This window comes from Nannobrachium achirus, assembly GCF_963921795.1.
Source record: "Nannobrachium achirus genome assembly, chromosome: 12".
Classification (NCBI taxonomy): Eukaryota; Metazoa; Chordata; class Actinopteri; order Myctophiformes; family Myctophidae; genus Nannobrachium; species Nannobrachium achirus.
The window spans coordinates 46,099,513-46,121,429 of NC_137832.1; the positions used below are offsets into that span (position 1 = coordinate 46,099,513).

The window sequence follows — 21,917 nt, forward strand, 5'->3', positions numbered from 1 at the left end:
GCCCCATGGAGATCTCTGTATCTGTCTGTCCCTGTCCCTTTTATGCCGAGTTCCCTGATGTCATCAGCCCATAAAAGGAGCTGACTGATTTGTTTGTACCCGGCGTATCTGCATTGGGAACTCCTATATGGTGACAGCATGATGTGTTTGGGAGCGTTTCGCTGTTTCTACGTGTCATCTTTTCGACACCCAAACCTAACCCTTACCCTAACCTCCGTGGGGTGAGTCGCTCCGTTGTCGAAATGATGGTCGTTCCAAAGAGCGATTTCTCCGATGTGTTTTACTATCTTGCCTGTGGCCTACCTGTTGTGGAACTGAACCAACCTGCCCTTTCGGCAGATATACAAGCTCACTGCAAGCTTGTAGATCTGCTATTTTTGAAAAATCTAGATTTTTTTTCTTTGAATATTTCAAATCCTTCTAAGTTTATTTTTTTTAAACCTGTTTCTAAGTCAGTGGTGCTCAAACCTTTTCATGTGAAGGGCCCCCCAAATTATATGTATTTGGCCACGGACCCACATCTCAAAGTATTTAGTTCCAGGGACCACCCAGAAGCAAAATTTGAGTTACAAATGTTCGCTTAAAGTGTGGCACTTGATGCCACGCTGTGAGCTTGTATATCTGCTATTTTTCAATAGCTGTGTCTGAGGGGGGTTTCCCATATAGTATATTTGCATATTGTCCCTATACAAATGGGAACCCATATCAGTAACATATCAGGTACACTAGTATCACACTTCAAAATAGCCTGTGTTTATCCTAAGACTGTCACCAGGGGGCGTAGTCACACTGCGGCTGCATGCCACAGATAGAAGTGACATCTAAGCTATATTTTCGTCCATGCCTTACCCCTTGTCCCTAAACTCTTTTGCCATTTTTACTTGAAAAACTTAAAAAAAAAAACAAAAAAAAAAAGAATCAAATAGCCGATCTACATCGAGATATTATGAGACTGTAGATCAGCTATTTGACATATTTAGAAATGTTTTTCATTTTCAATAGTAAAAAATGGCAAAAAGGTTTAGGGGTAAGGGACCTGCTGAATCTGTTTTGTATCATTGATTATACGAATCAACGAAAATAGAGCCCTATGTATAATCAGTGCTACAAAACAGATTCAGCAGGTGACAGGTCACATCAGACAATGAGCACATACAAACACATCAATAAAATAATGTATTTATTTAGACAAATGAAAACATGTACCTGGGAGATTCTGGGTCAGCATAAAACATACTGTAAAGTTAATGCAAGATTTACTGCAGCTCATTTTGAATTGGGGCCTGGGCAAAGTGGTGTCCCAGGACAGGTGGGAGCTGTGTAGGCTTCCCAGGGTATGCCAATCTGAATCAGCACCATAGATGTGACAGATGATTTACTGATGAATTGAGTACAATGGACCACAATGGAAAAAAGGAGGAAAGACCCTGAGGCTTTTTGTGTTATCCTTTTAGCATAACGTTTGACTGTATAGGCTACTACTTGTAGTAGACTGCAATCATGTTAATGGTATAATAAGTATTTAATCAATCAATCAATCAATCAATCAATCAATCAATCAACAGAGGATCCAGATTCCAGCCTGCCTTCCTAGTTCCTAAAGGTTGTCAAAACATATATAGCAGCCTATTTGCAATGATTATTGTGAAAAATATAGTCTACCATCAGTGAAACATTCTATTTTAAACTATTCAACTAAGAAAGAAAGAAAGAAAGAAAGAAAGAAAGAAAGACATCATGAGAACACTGCGTTTTATGTTGAAGCCTGCAACCGGAAGTGGTGTGTCTGCCACTTGACAGCGCGGCGGAAACAGGAAAGAAGGAGAGAGAGGAGTGATATTGTGATTTTGGAGTGTGTTTTGGGGCGTACTGGTGATGTTGTACAAACCACAGCTTTCATGCGGTCGGTCGAGCAGCTTCAGCAGTATCATAATAACATGCGGTGCTCGCTGCTTGTTGTCACGTGAAGTAAAGTGAACTAAAGAGTGAGGACAGGAGGAGAGAATGGCGGAGGAGGGGGAAACAGCGACAGACCTGACAGACCAGCAGCAGCAGTCCCCAAAGCTCTCGCAAAGTTTGTTACAGCAGCAGGACGAGAAGAACGGACACGTTGACACCAGTCCGGAGGACACCCTGTCTCCCACCTCGGTGATATTCTTCAAAGAGGCGCTCAACTCCACGTCCAATGTCAGGTTCGGCAAGGCGGGGACGTCGTCGCTGTCCCCGACACCAGCAGCACCTCCCTCTCCGGCTCCACGACAGTTCCAGTTCCACATAGAAAGAACCAACAACAACTCCAAATGTAAAAGTAGGTGGCAGTGCTGCTGAATAAGACCAGAGGGCCGATAGGCCAATTCTACAAAATGTCTTCTACTTTAAATCCTTCTCTAAGGCAGTGTTTCTCAAATCTTTACTTTTCAAGGTCTCCCCCCTATAACTCTTAAGTCTTAACAGTATACAAAAATGGAACCAAATGGACCCACTAGGGACAGGTTCCATTTAGTATACTGTGGTACAGACTTGTATTGGTTAATTTAGATCCCCATAAAGGAACCATCAAAGTACCTGGCTGGAACCCACTTTTTGAGAACCACTTGTTCTAAGGTTTTTGAAAAAAACGTTCTATATGATCAGTGGTTCTCACAACCTTTCCCATGTCAAGGACCCCCTAAATTATATGTATTTGGCCGCGGACCCCCATCTCAAAATATGTTGTTCCAGGGGTTCCCTCCCCCCTCCCCACAGAAGCAAAGATTGAGTTCCAAAAAATGTATTCAAAGATTTGCACAGAATGCACACATTTTCATGATTTTTCAAAAATAGCAGATCTACAAGCTTGTATTATCTGCTGTTTTTTAATAGCCAACGTATACAATAATGGTTAAAGTGGTTCAAATCTAAAGTGAAAAGGATATGCGCTCTAGGTCTTAAAGGGTTAAGCCCTGATTAAGCTAATACTCTCATTTTACAATCCTGGTTTTTCGGAGCATTTAGATTCTTTATTTATTTATTTTATAGTACGGTAATTATTGTTATGCATTGTGAACTTGAAACCGCTAACGTTGCATATTAATTAAATTAACACCGGCTAACGTTAGTTGGCTAACTTACCGACAGCTAGTAAACAATATCGCTGTAACCTTACCTAGGTGAACTGTGGTGGTAAAGAATTCTAGTATCGTTTTTTTGGTTTCTTAATGCCAATATTCAGCTGTGAAACTGTTGAAATAAGTTGATAGCTGATCATTTTTGTATGAACAAACGACCAGCTGGCCTGGCATTTTGGTTACAATGTTGGTGTTTAATGTGACTCATTTAGCTCTGGTCCATAGCGTTAGAATAGGAGTTCTCAGGACAGAGTCTGGACAAGAGAGCTACAGAATCAACTCACATGGCCCTGTGTGGAGTTCGTCATGGTTGTTTGTTTTAGCTGCATTCTCAAGAGTCACCGGGCCCTGTCACCATGTAGCCTACATACACAGTCATATATCCTGGGTGTTAGTTTAACCATGTGTCTATTAAATTGAACAAAGGGGACCCTTACCCCCACCTCGGTCTCTGAGTTACAAATGGTTAAGATTGACACTGAGGATTTCACTGTGTGTCTATCAGTTGCAGAGCCAGGGTCCTTTTTTACTGTCAACTGATAAAGATATTGGATATTGGATTTTTTTTATCCCTATTGTAATTAGTAAAGTGGTAAGGGCTGTCTGTCTGACTGTCTAGTGTCTACTACTTCATTTTGTATTATATTTAGTTCTGGACTCTAGACAGGAATATAGGGGTTTTCATTGTTTATTGTTTATTTTTTAATTTCAAGTTGACATCTAGGTTTACATCATATAAAATGTACCACTTTCAGGGAATGTCATATTTTCCACCCAAGTGTGATTACTGTTAAATAAAACATAAAAATAAATGACTGTTGCAGTTAGATAACCTAACTTGATTTTTGAATAGTAGCTTCCCTCTTCACAGAGGAGTCATCTGCTGCATCATTAGCATTAGATGAGTATCATGAGACACCCCCCCCCCCTCTTTTTTACGCATGCACCATCTGCTCACGTGACGTTTGTTCCACTATCCAGCATATATTTGTCAGCCATCTTGGTCAACACCCACCCAGGCCAGTGCATTCACTGCGGTGCCCAGGCAGTCCAATCAGAGTGAACCAGTGCTAAGCTGACCCACAGGGAGGTTGTGATTTTTCAACACAGTGCTCTTCTCGCATTTTAAATACCCAAGGCTGCACAAAGGGGACTACGGGGAGATTGGCCAGGAGCTGTGAAGTGCAGGGAACAGCCAGCGTTTACTCATTTTGTCAAGGGAGGAGAAGAGGATGCAGGCATAAAGGAGACTATAGGAGAGGAGAACCAGCAGCCTTTCAGACACCTGCTTGAAAGCCCCATCCCCATCTCATTGATCCTGACCAAAGACGGGGGTTCTTTTCCTTTCCGAGCTTGTTGTTTTGCCATTTTCTTGCGATCTGCTTTTGGAACCTACGCTGCACATTCTTCCCCTCGGTTGGTGCTAGTTTTTTTGCTTCGCATCAGCTGAGTCATCATCATGTCTGATCTGACGCCTCATGAGAGTGATGCCCCGACCCCCACCACCGACAAGATCACCCAGGCAGCCCGGGAGACCATTTACCTTTGCAACTTTCGTGTCTCAGTTGATGGCGAATGGCTTTGTCTGCGCGAGCTCAATGATATTTCCCTTACCCCAGACCCAGAGCCAGCTCATGAAGGTAATGTGTCGGGCTAGTCCAGTCGTACGAGGAGATTTGTGGCACAGTGTGATTTCTAAATAGGGTGTGGTGGTAGCAGGTTCCCAGGAAGCACACTGGTGTGCTGGTGAATTCTATTAATGTAGCTTATCGAGGCTGTGTCATGTTGGATTTCACGGGCAGTATAATAACCATGAAGCTGCACACAAAAGGCCATCATTGAGCTTTTAGTGGGAGGATGACTCTGCTTGTAAATAAGGTGTGGCATGAACAGGAAGTACTAGGTGACAAAACAACCTTTTCCCAGACAAAGCTGACTTCATTTGTAATATATACATATATTGTATATATATATTTTTTCCCAACAATTCTGTTTTCCTCAGCCTAGGAGGAGATGCAACGCAGGTCGACTAATCACACACAGTTGATGTTTTTAGCGCATGCGCACTGCACTAACCATTGAACCCAAACAGGATATACAGTAGCTACATTCAAACACTACTTTGCACAGGTTAATGCGTTGAACATTTTAATTCTGTCCTGTGTTACTTAACGTGCCACCAATTATGTTTTATTATTCATCATCGCCCGCTCCTTAACTACCAACTTCTGGACCACAGTTTTGACAGACAAAGGAAGGTTGACTCAGTGAACTAGTGAAGTGATGCATTTTTAGCTCCCATCCCAATCCATGCTTCTCATCACAGAAGTCAGCTGTGGTATTAGGAATCCTTACTGACAGGACAAAAGATATTGATTTCATCTCACGTTACTTGGAAATACTAATTATTCTGGTTTCTTTATTTAAATTTGAATAAATGAATAAAGAAACGGGTATATGCAATTTCATCCTGTTTGAATTGATAAATTGATTGAAGCAATTTCCATCCATTACAAAATACAAATGTCCAATTTGTTGGACATTGATCAAGATCAAAAAGCTTCAGCCTACATACTGTGAGGTCTCAGAACATGGGCTGATCATACAGTTCACAATATCTCATGAAGATTAAATTTGAGATATCTTGCATTAAACAGTGTTAGCTTACTGAGGATATGATAATTGGCAAAAGAGGAAACGGGCAAATAATATTGTTTATTCACACCTTTGATTAGAGGTAAATCAAAACATTTTAAGCTCTTTGATTTGTTACTTTGTGGAAGGCCCCTCTCAACCTGCGGTGAAAACTGAACACTAACAACCACTACATTTATCCCTCTGGGAAAGTTGCTTTTGAGCATCTTGCACAGAAGCAATTTAGCCTGCTGAAATGATGGTATTGACCTGAATGTATCTTCAAATTATTAGAAGCAGTGAATCACAGCACAGCTCACACAACTACCACATGCATACAGCTCACATGAACCACAGTTCAGCTGAGGCCTAGCACATAAAGCTCACACTAGCACATTAGAACATCATTGGTGATGTGTATGCATTGTTCAAGATATATTGTGTATCATATCATTGTAGCCCAGTGTAAAAGAATGAATGAAAGCAATTTCCCCTCTATAGTGTTTTTAAATTGTCATTTTAAGATATGTTGTTTATATATATACAGTATGCACTGCCTCAAAGAAATCCTTTTCACTTACACAGGGAAGCCACACTGATATTAAACTGTATATTGTTTCTGTTTTCTTTTTCTTCTCCCTCCTAGATCCCAAGGATCCTATTGCCATCGAAAGGCTTAACCTGATGAACATGGCCAAATTGAGCATCAAGGGACTGATTGAGTCAGCACTTAACCTTGGTCGCACGCTTGACTCAGACTATGCACCTCTCCAGCAGTTCTTTGTTGTCATGGAACATTGCCTGAAGCATGGATTGAAAAGTAAGATTATTTCATTTTGGTCCATCTTTGGCCTTCCATTGATGCCTATTTGAAGCCAGTGTACTCTATTGTAGATATAGATTATCACTGTTGTTGTTTGTTGTTTCCCGTGGTTATCCAAATAAGGTTGGTTACTACCAAGGCATATACAGTTAATAAATGCACGGGCAATACATAGTTTATCACATACATTGTCCCTTATTTAATCAAAAAGATAACGAGAAAACATATTTTGACAATTCAGTGTGTGTTGGCACTTTAACTTGTGCTGATTGGTCAGCTAATTACCGTTTCAGACCTCAGGCTAATAGTAGTTATCACCCACCCTCTATGTTTTATATGATTCCCACTCACATAGGGCAAATGGGCTGGGCATTTGATAATGACTACTATACTACTATGAAAATGATATCTGTGAAATGTTGCTGGCTTGCAGCCTCAGTTGCCTAGTCATGATTATATCCAATATGTTGGTTCCATATCTGAAATTCCTGAAAAAAAGAGAGAAAAAAGAACACCTTCTTATACAAAGAATATGCTTATAATCATCAGCCAAGAAAACATTCCTCGGGCAGAACAAGTCATTTTGGGGAGCATTGGAGCTGGTCGAAAAGCTAACTCCTGAGGCGGGAGAAATCACTGCAAGTGTGAAAGACTTACCTGGCCTCAAGTAAGTTACTATGTTAATTCCGTTAAGGTCTCTGGACAGGCCATGTGAGATCTTTTTTGCATTCAGCAGCAGAGATGGATGTTGTAACAGGGGGATTGTACTGATTCATAAAAAAATATATATATTCAAATACATTTGAATTGAATTACTGACTATATTTGAAAACTGCTGAAATTGGGGTTATTTAAAATATCAAAGTCACCATTCATGTCTCTAATATGTATGTACAAGTATGTAGTTGTTCTAGGGTGGCTGTAAAACGGTTGTTTTTAGATGTGAGTAGGCCGTAAATTATTAATAATGTGCTTAATTTGTCATTGGTAAGTGACAAAAAATCCCATGTCGTTACAGAACCCCTCTAGGAAGAGGTCGTGCCTGGCTACGACTGGCCTTAATGCAAAAGAAACTTTCCGATTACATGAAGACCATCATAAACAGAAAGGACCTGCTCAGGTGTGATTACACCCTCTTACCATCTAAAACAGTGGTTCTCAACCTTTTCAGGCCGGCACCCCCAAAATAATCATATTTTAACTGGGGGTGTAACACGGTTCTATTGTGAAAATAGCAGATCTACATGCTCACAACGCCTTGCGTTGCGAGGCGTTGTGAGCATGTAGATCGGCTATTTTCACAATTTCTGACTCTAATATTTGTCAATTTAGCCAATGTTTAATTTTCCATTTTAGAGGTACTAAAAAGTCCTTAAATTGACTTTAGAAATGTGCATATACACCCTCTATACACTTAAACTTTATGTTGGTTTGTTTACTGTCGAGTGAGAAAACAATGTTTCACATTAAGCTAATCATCTGGGGACCCCCCAAAATCATTTGGGGACCCCTCTGGGGTCCCGACCCACAGGTTGAGAACCACTGTGTTGGAACAGTGGTTCTCAAACGTTTTAATTTCACAGACCCCCATAACTCTTGAGTTACAGACTTGTAGATAATGTCCATGATCTATTCTGACTGGAATCCCCTCAAGGAACCCTGAGGATGCCTGGACCTGGTTTTTGAGTTGTAACACGTTTCTTGTCTTTCTTCTGTAGTGAATTCTATGAACCAAATGCCTTGATGATGGAGGAGGAAGGAGCAGTGATTGCTGGGCTGCTGGTTGGACTAAATGTCATTGATGCCAACCTCTGTATGAAGGGAGAAGACTTGGATTCCCAGGTCTCTCTCTTTTTCATTCACTGCCCATATTATCGCAACTATGGATTATTTTCATAGCGATTATTCTTTCAATTACTTTTTCGTTCAACCCCCCCCTGCAAATCTGGTTTATTGGCTAAATTCACAAACTGACAACTGAATGAAATAAATAAATCATACAAGAACAGCGTAAATAGCTCAAAAGTAACATTTGTTGTGTTTTTTTCCCCCAAATTCAATGCTAAATGCCACTTTCAACGCCACTTTCACTTTCAATTATTCAACTCTTAACTACATCTGAAAACATCTGTAATCAACTGCAATCGACTAATCAAGCGCTTTAATAGTTGCATCAGATGTGCAATCTGGCCTGACTAGAAGTTTGTTGACTGTGATTAGAGCAGTTAGAAACATGGCTAAGTTTAAGGAATGGTCAGAAAAGTTCAGAGAAGAGATTATTGCTTTGTAAAAAAAAAAAGGAAAAGGATATAAAACAATTGCAAAGACACTGAATGTTCCAAAAAGTACAGTTTTGATCATAGTTCACAAGTTCTAAGTCAAAGGAACAGTGGTTACACTAATGAACAAATTTGTCAGAGGGGGTTGAATAATTTTGAGCACAATTAGGTGAGGTATGTTTTAAAATGTATACATTTATTAAAAAAAGGTATGTTTTATAATTAACATAATTTAGTTAAAATAAAGGTTGCACCCTTGTTCAAATTTCCTCTGGACATTCTGCAGGGCAACCTTTCTATTAGAACTTCAAACTTTGTGTATTACCCTTTACACAGCTAGATATGTTCAGTTAATGTAATCTTAATTGCCATTCCTAATCAAAACAGAAACCTGCTGCTTTATACGGTGTGAACATTTACCAAGACCTTTTCTCTTTCAATTGCACACAGGTTGGAGTTATAGATTTTTCAATGTACCTCAAAGATGGAGGACAAAGCAGCAAATGCACAGAGGGGTTAGTAAGACCTACTTAACATTACAGAATGATGAATTTGAAATGTTCTGATTCTGAATATACTGTGACACTTCCAACCTCTTGGTGCTTATTTGTAGCCGGCTATTATTAACGAAGAATGCAGACTTACTTTGTAATTCAGCTGACTCTTTGGATTCTGTGCCAAATACCTATCTGTAGCATGCAGCACTTTGAGCTGCATATCATTTTTGTCTTTATTATTATTACGTTTTGCTGAGGCCATGCTGCTATGTTTGTTAAAATTACAAAAACAATGTAATATATCGAAATGTCTTTTTATACAAGCACGTAAGTCTGATCGCCTCAGGCATGTTGTTCCAGAGTTGAGGAGTCCTGACAGCAAAGGTGTGGTCACCAATGGTCTCCAGCCTCGACTCGGGAACAAGCGGCGGGCTTTAATGCAAACCTTAGGCTGCGCACAGACTCATAAGAGTACCTCTTCTGAGTCTGTCTGCAGCCTGGCTCCTAACATGTAATTACTGTAGGTGCCAGGCTATGAAATGCGGCTGCCTTTTCTTGGTTTTGGTTAAAAGCCTAGCAGCAGCTTTCCGTTGTAATAATTGCTGACATTTCTTAAAGTACTGTACCCTGTGTGGTGATAATCTTTACAGTATATTTCCCCAGTTTCTTATGCCTGTTCTGTTTATCTTATGTCAGAGATGGCCAGATCACAGCAATTCTTGATCAGAAGAATTATGTTGAGGAACTGAACAGACATTTAAGGTATGTGGAAGCAGGGCTTCAAATGATTGGACTCACTCTGTTTAGTTGCCTTGTTTGTTCTGACTAATACATAATACTGTATCTTCTTCAACCAACCCCACAGTGCATCAGTTAATAACCTGCAGGCCAAGGTGGATGCTCTCGAAAAGTCCAACACAAAGCTAACAGAGGAGGTGAGAATTGCTGTGTTTATTTTCCCCCAGGGGATCAATTAAAAAAAATAGATGTATACAATATATACTGTACTGTGTAAAAAGATAAATCAGCATATCTGTGTCCTCGTGCAATTGCTTTATATACGGTAACTAAATCCAGTTGTTTGTTAAAATGACTTGTTGAATACTGTGTCCAAAGCTTGCTGTGGCGAACAACAGGATCATCACCTTGCAAGAGGATGTAGAACGGGTGAAGGAGGAGAGCTCATACCAGCTGGAGTCCAATAGGAAGGTTAACTCATCATTAACTAAAACCACATATACACTTAGTTGAACCAGGGCTCTATACTAGGCCCTCTCCCACACTAAATAAGGGAGAAGTTATCCCATCATATAATCTGTGATGCTATATGATGTACAACTAAGAAAAAAGTAATAAACCAGTAAGACTAATCGGGAGATAAGCGACCACCAGGTCGCATACACAAACTTCAGAAGGCAATGGTAGCCAACCAGCAGGGAATATGGGAAATGAGACGGATCCATGTTGATGACATGACTTTAGAGATACTGTGTACCGCTTTGCGTGATTATTTTAGGTGGAAAGGTTCAGGAAAATATTTCCGAATTGTCCTTTTCTCTCTGTTCTAGACATGAACCTAGATTTTACATTTAGAATGTTCTACATTGGCACTATTCCAATGATGCTGTGATCGTACATCTTCAGGAGATGGGCTTTAAAGTTAGCAAAATGCAAAAAAAATATATATATATATATTTAATAGGTTTCGTTGTTTCTGCTTTTTTCAGGCATTAAGAAGCGATTCAACCTCAGATGGACAAGCATTGGGTGAAACGCGCAAGCAGCTTAAAGAAGAAACTCTTCTTAGATTGGTCAGTTTGGACTGGGACTTTTTATGAGTTGTATTTTACATGGAATACTATTTGGGGTGATCATCTTTGATTCTCGATCTCAATCCTTAAGCTACTGACTTTTTAAAACTCAATTTGCATGCATGTGTGCACAACATAGTCCTGCATATCCCATATGTAAGACTAAGGTCAGATTGGTGCATGTTGACATGAAATAATTTTGATGTAATTTGGAAAATGCTGTCTGTCTCCCCAGGATGTGGAAAAGGAGCTGGAGGTGCAGATAGGTATGAAGCAAGAGATGGAGCTGTCCATGAAGATGCTGGAGAAGGACATCTGTGAGAAGCAGGACGCCTTGGTGGAACTTAGGCAGCAGCTGGACGATCTTCGTGCCATTAATCAACAACTTACCCATAAGTCACAGGTAACACTTCAATAAAATGCGCTTTGCTACATGTGAAGACAATGTAATATCACTTGACAATGGGCAGAGGGCACGCACAATTTGAAATAAATAAAGGTGTCTCCACACCAAACAGCCTACGGGAGACTCCTTCTGACTGTACACAGACTGCAAAGAACTACAAAAAACTAAGCACTTATTTCTTTTTTCAGACGATGCCGACTGTAGTTACTGTAAGGCAGTGGTGCCAGGTCTGCTCGTTATAAGCAACGTTGATCCTGTTTTCCTATAATGTTGCTAGTTGTGTGTTGCTTTTGTTTGGGCTTGTTTCTGAAGTGTAGTTGCTTATTTGGCCTTGCTTTCAACATTATTTTATAAAATAACTAATGTAATAGAGCTCAATAGGTGAAACTGGTCGCTGCTTTTGGGCTTATTTTCATAGACCTGGTCGCTTATTTCACTCACAGAATCTGGCACCGGAGGCACTCCGTGTTCTACGTGCAGAGAAAATTGAGAGTTGAGAATATGGTATTTGTAAAAATATGCGACAGGAAAATGTCTCTGGCTTATTTTGGCTTGGTTTTGCAGCTGTAGCAAACGAATAATCTCCCTCAATCCTACCGACGGCCAGGGGCGACTCAACAAAACTGAGCAAGTCCAGTTTTCCGTCGATACTGGTCGATAACGTTCCCGAACCGCTGCCGAAAACCTGCCAATGAGCTCCCTGTCGGCAACAGATGCTTTCCGCCGCCTTCCGCCGCCGATTCGCGGCCCGAATCGGTTTGTTTAAAAGTGCACTTTAGAAACAGTATCTCAACCAATGACTAAAAGAATAATGAAAACAGACTTTGGCAAAAACCTTCAGATCATATAGATGATTGATTATTCAATATAATTGCAGGGAACAACTAGCAGAACTTCCATGGCAACACAAAAATAGAGATCAGCTATTTTCACAATTCAAATGATGACAAAGTATTCACAAGTGTCCCATGAGGCCTTGCGAGAATTATGGGCATCACTTCCTGTTGACACCCAACCGGACAGAAATCAGAAAGGGTCATACTTACCCTACAAGATACTCCCTCCACGCAGTTGATACAAATTAATGATCAATGGCTCTTGACACTCGTAAACGTTGTTTATCGGCAGTGTAATTGCTGAACCCATCTGTTGCACAAAAAAGGTGGGACTAAGGACAGGGAAAAAGAACAACCCACCACAAGAAAAGTACACTGGCATTTAATGGATATTTATCATATCCAGTCTACGTGCTTCTCCAAATAAAGGGGACTGGGACATCATATTTGTTTGCAGGTTAGATTTGGCTGTCATTACTCATTAGTCAGACTTGCACATTGTCAGTGGAATAATGCTGACTCACCCACTTCAGGAACGCTACATCTACAGCGGTGGTTTAGGCTCTCAATACTTGGGTATCTCAGTACTGACTGGATTTCATTCATGCCTGTGTGGGACTCAGAGAAAACACTGCGCTGGCTTGTTATCTGTTTCCTGCTTTCCAACTAGAGGTCTTTGACATCATTGTCCAAACCAGAGCATAATCAGATTATACCGATTAGCATTTTGATATTGATCAGTTTTTTCAGTTTCAGTGATTTTGTTTTCCTTTTCTTTCTTTTTTAAAATATGCATGTGTCAAAAAGTCACAAAGGCAGCTGACCTGACCAGGATTGTTTACACAAACACAATCTGGCTAGCCATCGTCAAAGAAAAGATCTATCCTTTTCACTTGAAAACTGGAGCTCAGTTGTAACTCGAGCTCAGTTATTAGTCTGTTCTTGAGAGACTAACACAAACATGACAGGTGATAGTGTGAAAGCAAACTCTGACATGCTTTCTAACAAAGAAAACCTTGTCTATAAACGCATAACAACTTCCCTGAAAATGAAACCTGCTAAACTGTATTTATGTGTGGCGTGCCAAGCCTAGTCACTCACTATACCAACTACATGAAATGTATTAGATGTCAGCTGGCATTCAAACAAATCTCATTCCCCAATGTTTGATATTTACACAGCTGACCAGGTCATAGAGACTTTAAAGGGGAAGACCACCCATTTTCAATATTGAAATATGTCATTAATATACCTTAGAGGAGTTGTGTGGAAATAGAAAAAAAGTTCCCCCCCTTCTGTGTTGCCTAGAACTGGAAGATTGATTTTGGGGTTTGTATTGTAAAGTACAATGTGTGATGTCATCAAGTTGTACTTTACAATACAAAAACCCCAAAATCAATCCTCCAGTTCTAGGCAACACAGAAGGGGGGGAACTTTTTTTCTATTTCCACACAACTCTTCTAAGGTATATTAATAACGTATTTCAATATTGAAAATGGGTGGTCTTCCCCTTTAAGTGGTTGCCCCCTGCTGCTCAAACCAATTGACCTTTTGCTAAGCCCTGGCCCCCAATAGTGATTGTCTAATGCTCAATAATGATTGACTAATGCTAGCTTAGCAACTGTTGCCATTAGCCATAGACTCGGATAACAGAGAGGTTGGAAGGGTTGGAATTTTCATTACTTTCCCCAACCCAAAACTGCACTGACAAAATAATGCAGGCTGTGTTGTCTCACGCACGCACGCACGCACGCACGCACGCACACACGCACACACACACACACACACACACACAGGTTAATGGCACTAGTGAGAGACGGAGTGTACCGAAAGGTCTATTACCAGTAAGAACCTCTTATAATCTCTCCTGCAGAGCTCAGATTCCAGCTCTAAACAGAAGAGTGAAGCCATTGTTCGCTTGGAGGAGAAGATCAATCAGATGGCAGGGACTATAAAACAGTTGGAGAACAGGTGAGGAGGAGCACCAGCATCTATCACCGTTTGCTACTGTTGTCCCTCAAAGTCACCCACAATTCACATTCACATTTGATGAGTCATTCACTCGAGTCATTGAATTGTCATGACATTTTCAAGGCGGTAAAATGTAAAAAAATTATGGTGATTTTTCTTTTCGTACAAATTCAGCTTATGGCTTTGCCAGTCAAATTAGTTCATTTGTAGTGTGAAATTTTAAACTTGGGTGAGATCAGTGACAGAAACAGAAACAAAGTAGGTATGAAAAATCACTTGCTTGATCACACTATTTGCTTTTCTCCACCATGCCACCTAAATTGCAATGATTTGTCTTTTTGTCCTCTTTCCATCTGTTCTCCCACCATTTTCATTATTCCCTTCCCTTCATTGGCTATTTTATTTTTTTATTTAAATAGTGAGAAACATATGGCGAAGCAGGCCAGAGACCTGAATTCAGCTGCAGGGAAGCTGCTTGAGACGCAGCCATAGGGGACACACATGCTCCCTACATTATAGTTTCATAAGTCAAATTCGGAATAAACCCATAAACCTGCCTAATATAGAAATAACCAAACTAGGACATTTTCTTTTTTGGTATGATAGTTCTTTGTTGCTGAAAACCAACCACCTCCCCACAACCTCTTGCAGTGTCTCTTCAACATCAGCTTTTGAGTAGTATGGACTGAATCGACCCCTTTAGCAGCCCTTATCCTTCGTTCTTCAATTCTACATTTCATTTTGTCCGATTTCTTAAAGTTGCCCCATAAGCATTTAACAGAGGTTAAAAAGAAAAGGTAGTAGATGGAATAATGTCATTCTGCCCCTAGCGGACAATGCTTATGGATGACTTGATTGATGGACTGATTAATGTGCACATATTTACCACTGCAGAGAAAAAGCATCTTGGATATTTGTTAAACAACTGTTGAATTCAGAATATACTCTTAATATACAATAAGGGTTCATTTATCAGTTTGGCAGCTGGCAATGGCCAGAATTTGCTGTAATTTATTTATTTATTTTTCCCGTAAGACAAAAATTGACCAAATGAAAGTGATGCCTTTCAAGTAATTTAAGGATTTTCTTGTCATTCAGTAATTAAAGGTACTTAAAACTGTAATGCTTAATTTATGCTCCGTCGTACGATGCTTTCTTGCGCCAGAAATAGCAGATATACAAGCTCACAATGTGCCGCAGATCTGATGCTGTGCAAGCTTGTAGATATGCTGTTTTCTGCACATAACAATAACGTACGGAGAAGCAGAAATCATGCTTAAATGGCTGGGTAAGGGACTTGATATTCTAAGACCAAATAGGGCAAAATAATTTTAATAATTTGAACTTGTATGTGAACATAACATTGGTGTAAAATGTAGTAATCTAATAAAAATAAGTAAATAAAAACAACATGCTTCATCTTTGATTAAAGAACATTTTGTTCTTTAAGTTTGAATCCTCTTAGATTTCTTTGCCATTTTTATTTTCTTCTGTTTTCGTTTTTTTTCCGACATGAGCCCTCTTTCCAACCATGTTTCTTTTCTTTTAAGTTTTTATTTTTTACCATAAGCGTTATGTGCAACCCAGATCCAAACAGGCAGAGCGAGAGAGGGATCTGGCTGAAGAGGCTAACCGGCTGTTCAAACAAGAGTTTGGTGACAAGATCGAGAGTCTCCAGGATGAGGTGGAGTGGCTCAGAAAACAGAGGTAAATTCAAGGGAGATATAAATTGAATCCACTATTTAAAACAGGGGTCCTCAACGTTTTCAGGCCAAGGACCCCTTAGTTGAGAGAGAGAGATGAAGCAGGGACCCCCACAACCTGTTCAGATTCCATATAGTCTCATTGTTTGACAGCACAATCATCAGTGTATTTTGGATTAAATGTTCAGATATTTAACCACTTGAACTGTCAATACTTAATAAACTTGACCTTTCACTCTGTACTTAGTCTGCCCTTTTTCCCCTCTACACCAAAGCTCTGCAAAGCGCTGCGAGGTGTTGTGAGCATGTAGATAACCTATTTTTGACTAAAGTTCTCAGAATATGGACGCTAGGGTTCAAGTGTAGCCTGATTTCAGACTCAGCTCACGCTTTAGTCTGACATTGTGCCCTATTCTGGGCGATTTCTGAGGGAGGGACTTAAGTGCGAGCGTGCACCCACGCACGGTGATCGCGACCGCACCGTGATCGCGACGCACGTCGTGGTGTGTGTGTGTGTGTCTGTCTGTGCCAGTGACTGCTTCCACACAGAACTGCGGCCAGAAACATGTAATCAACATTAATTAACATGTAATCGTTTCAACAAGCTTCTCATTCAAAGTGTTTCCTTTATTTTCATGACTATTTACATTGTAGATTCTCACTGAAGGCATCAAGACTAGGAATGAACAGTTGAACACTTATTATGTAGTAAACAAACAGAAAAGTGTTAAATAACTCAAAACATGTTTTATATTTTAGATTCTTGTCATTCTCTCGATGACCTTTTTGAGGTAGTCACCTGAAATGATTTTCCAACAGTCTTGAAGGAGTTTCCAGAGATGCTTAGCACTTGTTGGCCATTTTGCCTTCACTCTGCGGTCTATCTCATCCCAAACCATCTCGATTGGGTTTAGGTCAGGTGACTGTGGAGGCCAGGTCATCTGGCGCAGCACTCCATCACTCTCATTCTTGGTCAAATAGCCCTTACACAGCCTGGAGGTGTGTTGGGGGTCATTGTCCTGTTGAAAAATAAATGATGGTCCAACTAAACGCAAACTGGATGGGATGGCATGTCGCTGCAGGATGCTGTGGTAGCCATGCTGGTTCAGTGTGCCTTCAATTTTGAATAAATCCCCAACATTATGTCAGCAAAACACCCCCACACCATCACACCACCTCCTCCATGCGTAAAAAAACAAAACAAAAAACATTCACGGTGGGAACCATGCATGTCAAAAAAGTCTGTTCACCTTTTCTGCGTCGCACAAAGACACGGCGTGTGGAACCAAAGATCACAAATTTGGACTCATCAGACCAAATATAAAACATATTTAGTTATTTGACATTTTTTTTTGTTTGTTTACTATCTAATTCCATATTTGTTCATTCATAGTCTTGATGCCTTCAGTGAGAAACTACAATGTAAATAGTCATGAAAATAAAGGAAACTCATTGAATGAGAAGCTGTGTCCAAACTTGACTGGTAGCTGTGTCCAAACTTTTGACTGGTAGTGTACGTTTCGATCACTCAGACCTTAATCAGACATCCTGATCCATTTTTGTATACAAATGTTGTGTACCCACTTGCAAAGAAGCACAATTGCTTCTTTGCATTACAGCCACCCAAGGCTTCAATAAGAAATTAAGCTTCTTAACACTTAGATTTCTGTTGTTGTCTCAGGTCTATATTGGAACTGGAGCTTAGGAAGGAGAAAGAGCGAAGGAGTGAACAGCAGCCCGACTACGTGTCCAGAGAGGAGCGCAGTACTCCCCAGAGAGAGGGGAAACTAAAGGGGGACATACAAAAGGTAGAAAAACTGATATTTTAGTTGAGTTAAAACCTGATTTATACTTTACGACGTGTTGTGAGCTTGTAGAACAGAACGTGGCGTCACCATATGACGGAGTATAATAACCACATTCAATCTGCAGTCTCTACTCTGGCCATGTCATCATACGGTATGTGAAAGTTCCCAAAAAGCCTAGGCGCTTAACAAAGAATATGGCTGCTCACTTGGGGCACTGATGGCCGAGTGATTAAGGTGCATTCCACCTATAGCGTTGGCTCTGATGCACTTTCACATTGTGAGCAGGTATAAATCTCTGTCTGCCTTTCTCTCTGACCAACCAGTCAAGGCAGATGGCTAACCACATAATAGCCAGGTTCTGTTTGAGTTTTTTTCTTAAAACGTTTTTCCTTGCCAACTTGGTCAGGAGGGAATTGTTGAGCCTTTATACAATAAGTATGGTCTTGTCCTGCTTTACATGTAAAGCGTCATGAGATCACTTAAGTTGTGATTTGTTATTAATAAATACTTGACTAATATAGCACCTCTGTCCTTAGGACTTGGTTAAAAAGGAGACTGATCAATTGAACGTGGCGTTTGAGGACAAAATAATTGTTGGCTCCAACATGTAAGTAGATAATAAATCATTAAACTCTTAACAAATGATTTCAACTTTTTACAAATTATGTCACTTGCTACACTAGACATGTGTTATGGACATGTTGAAGATTATTTTATTCTTTTTTGAATTCACTTTTGTTCATTTTTTTAAAGGTCTCAACATGAGGACGAACAGGTGAGATCTAGGTTATTGATAAGCAAATGTGTTTTTTCTTTTAACCAGATGCATATTGTATAGGGGTTGGAGTTATCAATGGGCCTGAAAATAAAGGCCCAGCCCAGGGTTTGGGAAGAATTTGAGAACTCTATCACAGAGTAAAAGTAATATAAATGATACAAAATTATGTTTTTTTTTTCATTGAGCCCGAGGCCTGGCCTGGCCCTAATAATTAGCATACATTTTAGGCCCTACCCAACCCTAAATGTCGAGTCGGGTTTGGGTATGGTCGGGTTTGGGCATGGTCGGGTTTGGGCAAAATCTGAGAACTCTAATACGGGTACAACAGTTAATCCAAATAATCTAGGTATAATCCTTATAAGTATATCAATTTAAATGAAATAATCAATAGCAGATGCTCACGTGTCCCGACACCTTGTGAGCTTGTAGATCGTCTATTTTCACTACTTCTTAATTATTCTTTATTTTATTTTTTTGAAATGTATATATTTTGACATGTAGGAAAGGAGAATGGGATTTTTACTCGAGTCGTGACCCACAAAAATTGGTCCCTGACCCACAAATGGGTCCCCGAACCACTGTTTGGGAAACAGTGTTCTACATTCTACAGCATATGAAGAACCAAACTTGACTTTCTGGATGCAATATAGTTCTGTTTATCTTGTTCAGGATGAGACCGATGAATCATTCCTTGAAATCAGCCTGCCTTCCCTCTGTGCAATGTGTGAACAGAATGACTCCATTGACAAGATCAAGGTACAACAATGGAATATAATTAAAGACTGTCCAAATAGAATGTGAAAGATAACATAGTATCAGGGTTTCCTGCAGGAAAAAGGCTTGGCCAGGTGGTAGGCTACGGGGGAGACTCACAAGAACATTTAAATTAATTAACTTATCCATTTGATTCAATTAATTCCCTTAATTTTGATTAATTCTTATTTTTGCCCGAGGAGAAGTTGCTTAAACAAATACAAACGCAAAAGTATACTGTAGTTTGTTTTGCACGTTCAGGAGAAATTTTGCATAATTTTCACCAGACTCTTGGCCGGGTGCTGCAGATTTTAGGCCGGGTGGCCCGCCTGGCCAATAAAGCGCTGCAGGAAACCCTGTAGTATGCTTAGGGCCGATGCATACTCCACTTTTAGAGACACATTTATTTAGGTTCAGCTCTGTATAAACTACAATATGATGTTTCGCTTAAATGAATTTGGCATTCATTAATCTACTTTTCTTTTACAGAAACAATGCATGAACTGCAAAGGGGTTTTCTGTGAAAGCTGTATGGCCAACGAGCTGCCCCTGCCATCCTCAATCAACCCTGAGCATGTGTGCGACACCTGCTACTCACTGTTACTGCAACAATACGCCTCAAGCCCAACCTGAAACATCCTCCCTTCATGTATATGAAGACACAATAGTCTTAAGAATGACACCAAAGGCGTTGATTTCTGAGTTACTGGACATACTCGCACTCCAAGAATGCACTTTTTGATTCACTAGTTCAAAACCATTTTGATTTAATAGAGCCCTTGTAGTCATGGACTTGAAGGAACTGTTTTTCTTCATACTGTATTAAGCTTTCACTACCAAGGGTAGGGATGCATTTAAAGCTCATCGGAATGTGTACTCTTTTTTACAATGTCCACTAAGTGGATTTATTAAATGTCTACTGGATAGCATTTTAATCTGTTTTAAAATGTGAAAAAGGACAAATTGGACGTTTCTAAGACTTAGAATGTGCTGCAAGTGATATTATTTAGTTAACATAAGTTAAATAGCTCTACAGCGTATATTCCCATAGTAATAATTGCAATAGATTAGTGTTTGTTGAGGGTTTCCCAGTTTCTCCAGATTTTTAATAAACAGAACATATTTTCAGGCATCAAATCAGGAGCAAAAACTAGTACGTAATACAGGATAAACAAGTGAAATTGATAGTGATGAAACAAGAGTGCAGACAAACTACAAACTGTAACTGCTTGTAAATGGGTTCTCTAAAATTGGTGTCCATCTGAAAATGTATTTTCTCTTCATTAAAGAGCTGGAGAGAGAGGGTGCTTTACATTTTTTACAAAAACAACGTATTTTAACCAAATAATATCACAGACACAATTGTACCGTAATACATAAATACATATTTTATGAGGATACCATTCACTGAAACTTCTCCTTGTTTCATTGAACTTTGAATCACAAATGTTGATGCTCACTGACTCATTCATTTCATTTTGTCTATAATGTCAATACATGTATTATTTTATATTTGCATTGCTAAGAAGTTGGTCTAATCATGACGAAACTCTGAAAGGTGATCGCTGTTGTGCTCTGTATTGAATACAACTGGCATTAGTAATGGCAAAGTCTTTAAAGTGTTTAAACTGTGATGAACAAGCTAGTGTTTTTCTTCTTCTTGCTGCAACTGAATTACATGCCAAAGATATGATTTGCATTAGCTCTTAAAATAGTTATTTGGCATTAAACAATCATTTGATTTTGGGCTAAACAGCAACTTGCACTAGTTTTAAAATACTACATGGTTCTATGTTTTAGAGTTTATAAATGGGCATAATTAATGGACAAAACCTTTGTCTTCCCGCTTTAATGTTTTTAACGGTCTGCTCTGAGGAAATGAAAAAGCTAATCAATACTGTTCTTTGATTCTGAAAGAGTAAATTTAAAGGATGATATGTCGTCTTATTTGATCAATAAATTTTACTGAGTTTTACTGGGCAAATTTGTAACGCATCTTCCAGTATTTCTTTGGCGACCTCATGTCTCTATGAACCAGCTGAATAAGTCTTAAGCCTATCGTAAAATAGTGGAGTGATAGTTGTATGTTGAAGAAGTAGCCCATACATTTATTTGGCCTAACCCTTGGCGAGTAGATCGTCTGTAGTTGGGTTCTTGCTTACTGTACATGTGTACAGTGAGCACCAGGGTGCTGTTTTTACCCCATTTTTACGATGGGTCCCCAGATTGTCATAATGTAGACATGTGTCAGTAGTGATCATGTGTTCAAATGCTCACTTTCAGGTGTCAGTGGTTTATTATAGGATTGGCTCCTATTGGGTGTCTTTATTCCTGAGAAAACAATTTTCCCAGTGACATTAATCTATCATTAACCACTTAATATAATACTGTACTTGACTGATAGGGGTTCCTAGGACTCTACACTAGGCCCTCGATCTAAACCACAATGATCTTTATTAAATAACTGGAGAGACGGGAAGGCCACTGTTACTTAATACTATGATGAAGACT

General features: G+C 39.7%; 1 protein-coding gene across 1 annotated transcript; it reads left to right on the forward strand.

Annotated features, from left to right (window-relative positions):
• Nucleotides 1–1,973: 1,973 nt before the first annotated feature.
• Nucleotides 1,974–21,344, forward strand: rufy3 (RUN and FYVE domain containing 3). Its single transcript, XM_080738918.1, has 18 exons — nucleotides 1,974–2,308; nucleotides 6,388–6,561; nucleotides 7,114–7,231; nucleotides 7,583–7,684; nucleotides 8,283–8,406; nucleotides 9,294–9,358; nucleotides 10,037–10,102; nucleotides 10,206–10,275; nucleotides 10,457–10,549; nucleotides 11,068–11,151; nucleotides 11,387–11,554; nucleotides 14,267–14,364; nucleotides 15,952–16,071; nucleotides 17,749–17,875; nucleotides 18,412–18,482; nucleotides 18,629–18,650; nucleotides 19,323–19,409; nucleotides 19,896–21,344. Exons 1-18 carry the CDS (start codon nucleotides 2,005–2,007, stop codon nucleotides 20,037–20,039), a joined length of 2,037 nt encoding a protein of 678 aa, XP_080595044.1. The 5' UTR covers nucleotides 1,974–2,004; the 3' UTR covers nucleotides 20,040–21,344.
• The last annotated feature ends 573 nt before the right edge of the window (nucleotides 21,345–21,917 follow it).

Bases quoted from the DNA above. Each gene is read 5' to 3' on its own strand.
- rufy3 (XM_080738918.1), top strand. From the start codon at position 2,005: ATGGCGGAGGAGGGGGAAACAGCGACAGACCTGACAGACCAGCAGCAG. The intron at 7,685-8,282 runs GTGTGATTACAC...TTTCTTCTGTAG, and splicing joins AACAGAAAGGACCTGCTCAG to TGAATTCTATGAACCAAATG. The intron at 10,276-10,456 runs GTGAGAATTGCT...CTGTGTCCAAAG, and splicing joins ACACAAAGCTAACAGAGGAG to CTTGCTGTGGCGAACAACAG.